The sequence below is a fragment of the Echeneis naucrates genome, chromosome 1 (genome assembly GCF_900963305.1).
Source record: "Echeneis naucrates chromosome 1, fEcheNa1.1, whole genome shotgun sequence".
NCBI lineage: Eukaryota > Metazoa > Chordata > Actinopteri > Carangiformes > Echeneidae > Echeneis > Echeneis naucrates.
Window position 1 is genome coordinate 4,025,269 of NC_042511.1, and position 12,044 is coordinate 4,037,312.

General features: G+C 46.6%; 1 protein-coding gene across 4 annotated transcripts; it reads left to right on the forward strand.

Annotated features, from left to right (window-relative positions):
- Positions 1–3,399: 3,399 nt before the first annotated feature.
- On the forward strand, positions 3,400–10,694 carry LOC115040656 (beta-1,3-N-acetylglucosaminyltransferase lunatic fringe-like). Of its 4 annotated transcripts, none has more exons than XM_029497547.1 (8): positions 3,400–3,734; positions 6,658–6,706; positions 7,066–7,168; positions 7,251–7,404; positions 7,537–7,622; positions 7,738–7,897; positions 8,015–8,100; positions 8,869–10,694. In XM_029497547.1, the coding sequence occupies exons 1-8, from the start codon at positions 3,456–3,458 to the stop codon at positions 8,933–8,935; spliced, it is 984 nt and encodes a 327-aa protein (XP_029353407.1). In that variant the 5' UTR covers positions 3,400–3,455; the 3' UTR covers positions 8,936–10,694. The 4 variants fall into 4 exon arrangements, with proteins under 4 accessions (XP_029353407.1, XP_029353417.1, XP_029353426.1 ...); XM_029497557.1 differs by having other exon boundaries at positions 7,069–7,168; XM_029497566.1 differs by having other exon boundaries at positions 6,658–6,695; positions 7,058–7,168.
- Positions 10,695–12,044: the final 1,350 nt, after the last annotated feature.

A 12,044-nucleotide genomic window follows, 5' to 3' on the forward strand; every position in this document is an offset into this window, starting at 1 on the left:
GGGTTTGCAGAGTGAGAGGAAACGGGGGGTGGGGTGGGGTGGGGAGGGGGGAGTCCCGACTTGAGGTTTGGAAAACTGTGACCTTGCACTCTGAATCCTGCAACATATTGACAAGATGAAACAAGAGAGGAGAAAGCAAGGAGGGAGGAACGACGAGCAGAGAAGGGCAGATTCTGGGAGCCCAAATCAAAGACAAGGGGATTAAACTGGAGAGAGGGAGGCGGGGGGGGGGGGGGGGGGGGGGGGGGGGGGCGTTTACAGATGAAAGAGGAATGGTATGAAGCTCTTTTTCGGCTGTACGCAACAAATACACACTGAGCCAAAGAGAACGACTGTTTTGTTGTGAACACACACAAAAGAGAGCAGAGCAGACTCCTGTCCACCTCCATTCGCACAACCACATGCACACCCGCGCACACAAACAGGGCTTCGTGCTCGTGCTCGTGCACCGTGGCTGCACTGACATGGTTTAAGGAGAAATGAGAGCATCATGAACACGGGCAACCTGTGTCTGACTGTCCGGGTGCTGTTGTGGTTCTCGAGCCACCAGGATGAAAGTGAAGGCTGTGAGCCGCACGTTTCTTTGAAGGGAAGGGGCGAGGAGCTTTTTACGGCAAAGACAGACAGAAGAAAGTCTGAGAGGTGTGTGGCTTCACCCTTTGCCTTTGATCCTCTGCAGTGCAGGAACTCTGCCTGCCCTGCGATAAGAAATGCAAAAACAAAAGCTTTTTTCAGCCAAAACTCGCGGCCTTTTTTTTTATTGTTGCCACCATTTGCACTTGCCATGTGTTGAAATAGATGACGTGTTGGAGGCGGTTTGCTACTTCAGGGCAGACGAGGGGGCGACAGTCTCTTGGGATGCTAACGAAGCAGGTTTGGGCCACACGGCCAGCGTGCTAACCTCAGTTTATGAAACATTTGATACAAATGAGAGCTGGCGTTGGCCGGGGGCCGCTCTGGGAGAGTAAAGGAATCACTGCTTTCATCATACACAGGACAACTCCCCGTCACTCTGACTCCGGCCTATGTGTGGAACCAGAGGAGGCCTCGGTGGACCCACAACATATTGGAGAGATTATTTATGTCTATCCTGGGAACGTCTGAGGATCCTGCAGGACGACCTGGAAGACAGAGCTCAGGACTGGGTCCTTCATTGTTCATTATGTTTGCACCGTTGCTTCAGGAACTGCGATATTAGTCATGAGCTGTGAGGAAAAACATCTCCACATCTATAAAATGGAATAAAATAAAATACATGCTGGCATTTCTGTCTCTGAAGGTTTATCAATCAGTATTTATTTGGCATTTGATGTATTTACCTCAGAAAACATCGAAGCTCTGTACTCCAGACGATAGAACTGTCAAACCGAAGATAAAGTTACTTCAGTTAAATCAGCTTGTAGCCAACAGTTTCAAAGAAATCACTAAAACCAGCTGATACAACTGACTTTAAAGCCTAAAGACAAGAAATGCGAAATCATAAGCTGTGTTTGTACGAATTGTTAACTGAAGGCCTGGTGACATGCTGTTTTTCACAGTTGTGTGTTACGATGCTTGTGCGTGTTATTGTGTAAGGTTTTGAAATATATCATCAGAAGCCCTCATTCAGTTTGCTGTGAGCACAGAAGAGCCTCTCTTCTTCATGGCATTAAGTCTGGCCTTGGGAGGATTTGATTTTCATGCGGACGTGAGTGCATCACATCATTTCTGCAGATTTGTCAGCTGCTCTTTCCTGCTGCCAATCTCCTTTTTCCGCCACATCCCGGAGGTGTTCTGCTGCGTTCATCTGCTGACTGGGGAGATCACAAGTACACAGACCTTATTGTCATTTTCCTGAACGTGGTCAGAGAGCGCTTTTGTCTCGTCTCATGGTGCGTTATCATGCTGGGCATAGTTAGAGGATGAATAAATTGCAGCCACATGGTTGTCAGCAATGATCCTCGGACAGGCTTTGGACTTCAAGCCGTGACTCACTGGTATTAAGGGAACCCAAATGTGCCAAGACAACATTCCCTGACCATTACACCACAAGCAGCCGCCTGGACTGTCGACAGAAGGCAGGTTTGCTCCGTGGATTCAGGCTGCTGATGCCAGATTTTGACCCGATGGGCTGTGAGACTCATCAGACCAAGCTCCGGATTTTTCCACCAGTCAACTTTCCAATTTTGGTGCAACTGTGTTCACGGCAGCATCAGATTTCTCTTCCTGGCTGATTTGATTGGAATCTGCGGCGGTCTCTGTTGTTTTATCCTCCAGGTTTAAGGGCTTTCTTTCAGCTCCCCGTTTCCGACTGCAGAGCTTGTTGGTATGGTTTTTGTTTGTTTGTTTGTTTTGTTGTTGTACCACAGCACAAACCGCTGCTTAGGAAAATCTTAGGAGATCATGATTTTCAGAAAATACTCATAATACCCGTTTGTCTGGCACCAACAATCATGCCACAGTGAAAGTCCCCGACAGTGACCGATGTCCCCTATTTACACAAGCTTTTTCCTGAAGAAAGCGCCAACGTGTTCCTAATCAAGTGATCAGTGAGCTCAGATGACATAGCCTCCATCAAGAACCTACATTTTCAGCCGTGCAGAATATATCTGTGCCGTTCTGTGATATCCTTGTCATGCAGGGCTCACAGTCTTGTTGGAGCATTTGAATTTTCTATAAAATGTAACATTATACTGACTTTGCTTGAGGGATCAGCGCAGATATGCAGCACAGACACACCACACATTATTAGCAGAGACATTCCTCAGATGATTTGGTGGATCTGGCAACCTGGCTGTTTGGCACATCAGTGTGTGTGTCTGTGTGTGTGTGTGTGTGTGTGTTTGTGGCGCAGTTGTGCGTACAGAGTTGGCAGCACTACACACACTTCAATGTCACGGTCTTTTTTCAACATCTGCCTACGTGGAGAATCACCCAGCAGGCCTCCACACATAGCAACTCGAGGCCCAACAGCTTCCCAGCAAAGGAAACTGTTGCTTTCATCCTCACTCACCCAAAATGTCTGTAATGTGCCAAATCTTACACTTCAAAGCAGCCTTATTTCACCATTCAGCAAGGAAGCTGGCTGCAAGGTGAACCTAACACACACACACACACACACACACACACACACGCCTTCAGAAAACTGAGATCCACAAAGAGACAGAAACTCAATACATGATTAAAACATGAAAAATGGAGAAGTCTGAATGTGACAAACACGCTGAAATGAAATAAGTGATCCACTTCATTGTCCCAAACAGCCATGAGGATCTTCCTCCACATGGCCGCCCCCTCCGCTGGTTCGCCCCGCCCCGCGGAGCGCTTCAGCCGGCTACTGGCTGCCGGCCGGTCCGCTCCGCCCTCCGGTGGAGTTTATAAGTTCTCCCCCAAAATGAAGCGCCGACTCGACCAGCTGAAAGTCGGCGGAGGACGGAGGCGGAGAGCCGGTGATGGTTGTGCTGTGAGCCCCCACCATGTGGAGCGCCTTGGCCGCGGTCAGCTGCCTGCTGGCGGTCGCCGGCGGAGCGCCTGCCGCGGAGCCGGCCAGCGGGGAGGTTTTCTCGGCGTACTTCAGGAGACTGACCCGAGAGAGGAGGGCGGTGAGCGGCCCCCCGCGGAGCAGCGCGGCCCCGGGCCCCGTGGAGCCCCTGACCCCGGATGACCTGCTCATCGCGGTGAAGACCACCGGGAGGTTCCACCGGCAGAGACTGCAGCTGCTGCTGGACACCTGGATGTCCAGGAACCTGCAGCAGGTGAGCCTCCTCTGGGCTGCTTTCAGAGGATGTCTCCTTCAGCCTCCTCTGGGCTGCTTTTTAAGGGGATGTCTCCTTCAGCCTCCTCTGGGCTGCTTTCAGAGGATGTCTCCTTCAGCCTCCTCTGGGCTGCTTTTTAAGGAGATGTCTCCTTCAGCCTCCTCTGGGCTGCTTTTTAAGGAGATGTCTCCTTCAGCCTCCTCTGGGCTGCTTTTTAAGGGGATGTCTCCTTCAGCCTCCTCTGGGCTGCTTTTTAAGGGGATGTCTCCTTCAGCCTCCTCTGGGCTGCTTTTTAAGGATGTCTCCTTCAGCCTCCTCTGGGCTGCTTTTTAAGGGGATGTCTCCTTCAGCCTCCTCTGGGCTGCTTTTTAAGGGGATGTCTCCTTCAGCCTCCTCTGGGCTGCTTTTTAAGGGGATGTCTCCTTCAGCCTCCTCTGGGCTGCTTTTTAAGGATGTCTCCTTCAGCCTCCTCTGGGCTGCTTTTTAAGGAGATGTCTCCTTCAGCCTCCTCTGGGCTGCTTTTTAAGGGGATGTCTCCTTCAGCCTCCTCTGGGCTGCTTTCAGAGGATGTCTCCTTCAGCCTCCTCTGGGCTGCTTTTTAAGGGGATGTCTCCTTCAGCCTCCTCTGGGCTGCTTTTTAAGGGGATGTCTCCTTCAGCCTCCTCTGCTGTGGCAACAAAGTTGTAAAGCTCCTGTGTTGTGAGTCTCTTTGATCCAGCCAGCCGGCTGCACTGTAAAACAAAGACAGAGGCCTTTGTAATGCATGAGGTCCAGCAGGACCGGACTCTGAGGAGATTTCCTTAAAAGTAAAATGTTGCAGATCAAGATTTATTCATTTATTTAATTTTTTTGTTTGTTTGATTGTTTCATGGAAACTGATGGAGTTGGAAGGAATCACTGCAGATCTAAACTCTCCTCTCACTCTTTCACTGCTGGTCGTGGTGGTATCAGCTAAAAACAGCAGCTCTGTGACGTGCAGGAGTTGAAAGGGAGAGTTTGAGTCAGCTCAGAGATGAAGGTCTGATTTCCATTCAAACCTCGGTGTTTCTGGAAAGGCTGATGCCACGTGAATACAGCTTATGTCGGGGGAACCAGCTGGTGTGCGAGAGTGTGTGACGCATTCCTGTATGTGCTCTCACGGTCAGGTGTGTGTAACTCTACCTGTTTCCCAGACACACCTCTGAACTGCAGCACTGCTGAGTAATGGAAACACACGCAGCGTTACCTTCACAAACACAGATGCCCTGAGAACTCACCGCATTTCTCATGGGAAGTTAAAAACGTGTGTGTGTGTGTGTGTGTGTGTGTGTGTGTGTGTACACACACAAATACACACACGCACACACTTTCTCCTGCCTCTGTTGTGGTTGTTGTTGCTGCCGCTTCCTGTGTTGTAAAGCTCAACTCCTGCCACCCCCCCCACCTTCCCCATTCCAAACCCCCCCCCCCCCCCCCCCCCCCAAACCCTGCTCAGCGTACACTGGTGTCACAGACACACACTCACACAAATTCATATGCCGCAGAAGGTGATTGCTCTCATGAGGCTTAAGAGGCTCAAAGTGTGGGGCGGAGGGGGGACGACAGACAAAAACTCACAGCTGGCTGGACCCCCCCTTCCTCCCCAGCCAGCAGTGAAGTGATCAGACAGTACGTAGCCTAAAGACTCATTATTGAATTTGAGTTTGTAAGTGGAGACCTTCTGCCCCCTCTCGTCTTTCTGCTGTGGCAGAAATAACTCAGTATCTGAAATGTTTGAGTTTCAAATGAAACAGCAGCTTTATCTTCAAAGTTCAGACTCTCTGTCTGTGAGCTCTGTGTTTATAACCACATTAGAAAAACAAGATGAATTATAGATCTTACTGGAGGGGGGGGGGGGGGGGGGCAGAAAAGAGACAGAAAAGTAACACCAGTTGAGAAGTGAGTCATTATTTCTATTGTCTGCTGTCGGGCTCTTTACGCTTCAGTTTATGACTGGAGGCTGACGGACGCAAACATCAGCAGACACTCACCAGACATCTGACAGCCGCAGCACATTATTGATCTGCTCATTTAGAAGTTCAATGGTGCTGTATCTGCAATGGGGAGTGAAAGTCATCGACTCTAAGCCACTTCAATAACTGGATTTTATTGTGACGCAGGTTCAAACTAATTGTTTTACTATAGTGAAGTAAATGCTGTGATGATATCTGCTCCACATAGTTCTGCTCCAAACGGCCCTCTGTAGTTTTGATGCATCTTCTGAAGCGTGTCCGTCCTCAAACTGGTTTATGACTAAACGCCAGCAAAGCCAAAAGCATTTCCATCGTTCCTCAGTTGTACTCTGGGCTTGGAGCTGGTCAGCCAATGTTAATGCTAAAATAAGATGGTGAATATTGTTAAGCATCAATGTGTTGGGCTTGTCTAAAAAAAGGACACCCACCTGAAACTGCTGCCTCGATATAAATGTAAACGGCCTGACGTTAAAGCTGAACAGCAGCAGCACTTTAACCTGACTGGTGTCCTTTTTATTTCAAATCTATTGTCCTGGAGTTAAGAGCCAAAGCAGGAGACTATTTACGGACGGCTCCTGATGTGCACCCAGGCTGGTGTTTACTTCCTGTGGAAAGTTATGGCGTCCGCATGGCTTCCTGAGCGCAGTGACCCTCAACCCCGTCACTCATCACATAAATACTCACACACACACACACACACACACACACAGCAGGGTTGTGAGCAGCTGCCCTGCTGCAGATAGACTGGAGGCACACCTTTTGTCCTGGCCCTCGTCCAGGATAAGCTTTGCAGATTGTTGCTGCCGAATGTCGAGGAAGCAGGTGGAGCCTCACCTGAGATGATGGACAACATACAAGAGCGTCTGCATGACGCTGCTGCTCGATTTAAAAAGTGCCTGGAATAACATGCATACTTTTTTTTTCACCTACAGACGTACGTGTTCACTGATGCGGAGGACAACGAGCTGAGGAAAAGGCTGGGTGAGCACGCACACACACACTAACACACGTACGCACGCATACTGCAGTTTCGCTGAGTAGCAGCAGTGTTATCTGCAGTGTGAGGCAGGAAAGCAGGAACCAGGCTGCTGACTGGGCAATATTATGTTTCCACGAAGTGCAGGAAGTCACTTCAGTTTAATCTAGAGGCCTTTCCTCATCTTAGTCATGGAATTGTTTGACTTAAATGAAGTATTCTTTTCACTATCAGGCACATTGTGAGACACAATGCAGGAAAATGTGCGACTATGAAATTTATTATCTGTGCAGCTGTTTTTTTTTTTGTTTTTTTTTTTGTACTAAACCATCTCGTAACTGATAATGTCTTTCTGTTTCATCAGGAGCTCACCTGATCAACACCAACTGCTCAGCAGCCCACAACCGCCAGGCTCTCTCCTGCAAAATGGCGCTGGAGTACGACACTTTTCTTAACTCCGGCAAGAAGTGAGACACAGTCCGCACATGTACGCTTACAGGAATGAACTCAAAGAGCATTTTCATGAAGCTCAGCCCTCGTGTGTCACAGGTGGTTCTGTCACGTTGACGACGATAACTACGTGAATGTCGACTCCCTCCTGAAGCTCCTGTCTCAGTACAGTCACGCCCAGGACGTTTACCTCGGCCGGCCCAGCCTCGAACGGCCAATAGAGGCCACGGAGAAGCTCGGCACCGCCGACATGGTACCTGATTCTCCTACCCAGACTGCTTTACCAAAAAAAAAAAAATAGATAAATGAAATATCTAAAACTAGAATGTGATTAAAGAGACTTTTTGACTTCATGGTGTGTGTGTGTGTGTGTGTGTGTGTGTAGAAGCAGGTGCGTTTCTGGTTTGCCACGGGCGGAGCGGGGTTCTGCCTGAGCCAAGGCCTCGCTCTCAAGATGAAACCCTGGGCGAGGTAGAGCCAAGTTTATATGACGATGTGATTATTATGCTGTTTTGTTCCTCCTGAAGTATCTAATCAGATCCAACCCCCCCCCTCCCCCCGCTCTCTTCTTTTCTCTTTGGTCCAGCGATGGCTCTTTCATGGCGACAGCTGAGCACATCCGCCTCCCTGACGACTGCACGGTGGGTTACATCGTGGAGGCGCTGCTCGGCGTCAGCCTCATCCGTTCAGCTTTGTTCCACTCCCACTTGGAGAATTTGGCGCTGGTATCAAATATAGACAAGCAGGTAGGCAAACACGCTTATACATACACACACACACACATCAACACTGCAATTATCTCTGACACCACAGATATTAAAAATATTCTGAGTAACTCTGCACCTGTTTGTTTTTTTTACCAGGTTACTCTGAGCTACGGCACAGTGGACAACAGCAGGAACACCGTCATTGTGAAAGGCCCGTTCTCACTGAATGAAGATCCTACAAGGTAAAATACGAAGATAGAAGATAAAATGTGTTGCAGAGGTGCCCCAGTATCATTTGTGACTCCTGAACTTTCAGCTCCAAACCATTCAGATGCTTTAGTGGTTGTCTCTCCTGCATTTCCTTTCTCTCTTGAAGGTATAAAAATGGTCCGTGTTCGCATACAATCCGTTTATGTTTAGTCTCCTCGTGTACAAAGGTTCCAACAAAGAGGCTATAAAACAGAGGAACAGCATTCAGGCATCAGAGGCAAACAAAACCACACAAAGGATAAAACACAAAGCGATCTTTATCTTGGCTCTTCCTGACATTAGGAGGATTTTTTTATTTTTTTTTTTGGCTTCTTTTCTTCCTGATCCTCTGGTCAGTAATTGTATCATTGTGTATCGAATTTGGCTAATTGTTTTTGGGAGGTCTGGCACTAATGAAATAAGTCTGCTGGACCTTTTGGAGAATGTATTCATGGATGCTCTGTATATGCGGTTTATTGGGTTTTATATATTTAACAAAGAGCTACAGCTGCTCAGGCTGCTTCAGGAAAAGCTTCACTCTTTAGTCGTGTAATACAGTTCCTCTTTATGTAAGAGCATCTGATTGTCTATGCGTTAGAACTATAACAAGTTTCCTGGCTTTGTCCATTATGTGTGTGTGTATTGTGTGTGTGTGTGTGTGTGTGTGTGTGTGTACAACTAATTGTATTCACTGTTTTATTTTGAAATCCCCAGTTGGTGGCTTCCAGGCATTGTGACATTCATTTCCCTCTCTTTCTCAGGTTCAGGTCTGTCCATTGTCTGTTGTACCCAGACACTCCTTGGTGCCTCAGTCTCCGGCGACTTTAACGGCCTTCTACAGACAAAGAGGGAGGGATGGACGGACTGACGGGCAGAAAAACTGCCTGAGCAGAACAAGTACCGCCGAATGAGTTTGACACCTGAACTTTGACTCTTTGAATCGTCATCTGGTGTCAAAAGGGCAAAAACTGGGGGGGGGGGGGGATTTTATTCTCTAATCCAGAAGAAGAGAACATGTAAACTTTGGCGTTATGCTGGTGCGATAGGAAAAGCCGCGTTGGGACCTCTCAGCCTGTCTCGCCCGTCTCATTTTCCTCAGTCAGTCTCCTTCAGCTTTTCTCTGGCTCAGTTGTGTATCAAGCTTAATGCTGTTGCTATCCTGTGATATTTAGACTTGGAGGTTAATCTCTGATCTTTTTTTTTTTTGTATTTTTTTTTTTCTGGCCATACATTTTATGAAGTGCGCTATCTGCTCTTTCCAAAGTAACAGCAGATTTAGACTGATCTGGTCACTGTTCCCGCTCCACATCCTCAGTGGTGAAAGATTATTCTTTTAATTGAACACGCTGCCAATCTTTCACCGCCACATGCTCCAGAACTGAACCATTTGGATGCATTGCAGTAATGAAGCAAAGAAGTCAAAGATAGAAATAAAGAGGGAAGAATCAATCATTCTTCATTTTAACATGTTGAGGCACCGACAGACTCCTTCTCTGATCAGTATTACTCTCTTTCTGAAGTATGTTATCATGATTATATGACTGAGCACTTTGCTGTTTTATTTCTGCTGTTTCCAAGTCAGATTTTTTTTTTTTTTTTTTTTTTTTTAATATATATATCAAAGGGGTAGTTTGACATTTCCAGACTCTTATCACTTTCTTGCAGAGAGTTACAGAAAAAGAGGATTCCAGAATATGAGGTTCTCTCCAAAACGACTCTAAATCTAAATGTTCGTATCTCTTTGAACCCATAAGATGTTGATTGATTATTCTTTCTTTTGGCCCAAGCAAGACTAGCAGTTATTGGCTATATTAAAGCTAAGCTAAGCTAACCAGATCAAAATGGTGGCATCAACCTTCTCACCTGACTCTTGGCAAGAAAGCTAAAAAGCCTCTCTCTGAAAATGTCACACTATTCATTTTTCAAAATCCATTTGTAAGTTTCAGTGTTGCCACATAGCCAACATTGGCACTGACAGCCGACCACAAAGGCTCACACCTCATTCCTTTACGTGCTAACAGCTAGTTAGCATGCTAATCAGCAGCATCTGGTCTAGTTAATGGTCTCATCGACTTCCGATACCGAGTCGGTGCAGCGTCCTGGCTGTGCAGCTGAAGCAGTGGTGGTTAAAGGCAATTTGTCGCCTCTTCTTTTTCACAAACAGTAAATAGCTGTTTGTTTATGCCAATATTGACCGTGTAACAACAGTGAAAATTACATATAGCTCCTGATTGTTAATGAACTGTTGGGGCCTCAAAACACAGTGAAGGTCCACCGCTTGTATCTGTTTAACAGGCAGACTGTGGTTTTTGATTTTAAAATGTTATCACAGTGAGAGATATTATCCCCTTTGAGGTTTTATAGAGAAATGACTCATGTTGAGTCGTCTTCTATCTTTCTGTGCTTTGAAAGCAGTTGTAACTGAATGAAAGTTGTTAAGTTAAATTCTGCCCCTCTTCACATGAATGTATATGATGAAGGGTTGCTTCTGAAGCGTACATGCTGTCTCCAGTATCTGGACTGTCTGTAGACATTATGGCTGAAGTTAATATAAGCGGTTTTTGTTCATAAACTTGCTGCCGGCTTCTTTTTTTTTTTGTTTGTTTGTTTGTTTGTTTGTGTTTCCTTCTGTGTTTTGTGTGAGACGGCGTGCTGGAATACTTCAGGGGATTTTAAATGAGTTTATATGGGACACAGCTACAGCCTTTCACCTCTGACCTTGTTTGTGAGCCGTTGGGTTCCTGTCCGGAGACTGCCCCCGTAATCCAGAAACAAAACCCGCCTGCTCCCAAACACGCTGAAACAACAGTTGTCCCCTTATCTGATGGAGCCATACACAAGGGCCTGCAGAGATAAAGTCAGAGCTGAAGGATTGGCGGACTGCGTGCCACTGAGTGTGCACGTGTTATGGTCTCTCTCCCGCTGGACTGAGTGGACCGCAGGGAGCACTCAAACACTTTTAACACAGCACTGAATCAGACAACTTGTTGTGCTTTATCACGCTGCTGAGCGCACACTGACACCTGCTGGCTGCGTGTCTCTTTGCAGCAAGTGGAAAACTAAAATGGGGGAAAAACAATTTTTTGTTGTTTGTTTTTTTTTTTTGGGCTCACTTGATAGCTGGTCTTTTATCTCCAACCGCCACCGAATGTTCAAAAGTTCTCTCGGGCCAGACATCCTGTTAAAGCTGAGTAATTATCACGCTGACGGTTAAGAGCAGTTTGAGTTAGAGAGGAAATGACATTTAGAAAGCTCTGACGGTTTGAAATGTTTGAACATGTTTGTACTAAATGCAGGTTGAATATTTAGACGACAGGTTTAACGTTTTGCATCGCTGTCTTGTCTCTTTACTGCACCCAACAGATACTAATAATAAATACCTAGAGGCAGAAACAGAGAAATCTTGCTGCTGTAGACAGACAGGCAGGAAAGGATTCTCCAAAATGTAATGCCAAATCACTCTGCTGCAAAATTAGATGTATGAAAACATACTTCCCTCTGATATCATCTATATTGCCTGGTTATTGATGGGCATTGAAGGAAAGGTGGCAGATTCAGATGGTAGTCAGATCAATAACACGCGTGATGGTTGAGCCTGTTGAGAGTTAAAACGGTGTGACTGTGATGATTTCAGCTTCACAGGAAGTAGCTCAGCTTGTATCTGCTCAATGAAAGCCGTCAAAGAGAAGCCACAGTCTTGATCACTACGTTAAAGTTGCTTTAATTTCTTCTTTTAAAACATTTATTCCAGGCTGAATGATATCATTACCACAGTTTTGACATGTACATCATTAATATCTTAGTTTAACCATCGGAAAATAAAAACAGCCATAGAAAACACTGCTTGTCTGCGACATCTGGACAGAGGTGCATTTGAAGTCCTGTTAAAACTACACACACACGCACACCGCTGACTTTTGAACACAAGTTCTTTTGT

Excerpts from the sequence above, each read along its gene's own strand:
- LOC115040656 (XM_029497547.1), top strand. The coding sequence starts at position 3,456 with ATGTGGAGCGCCTTGGCCGCGGTCAGCTGCCTGCTGGCGGTCGCCGGC. Across the intron at positions 6,707-7,065 it reads CGAGCTGAGGAAAAGGCTGG|GAGCTCACCTGATCAACACC; the intron begins GTGAGCACGCAC and ends CTGTTTCATCAG. Across the intron at positions 7,169-7,250 it reads TTTCTTAACTCCGGCAAGAA|GTGGTTCTGTCACGTTGACG; the intron begins GTGAGACACAGT and ends CGTGTGTCACAG.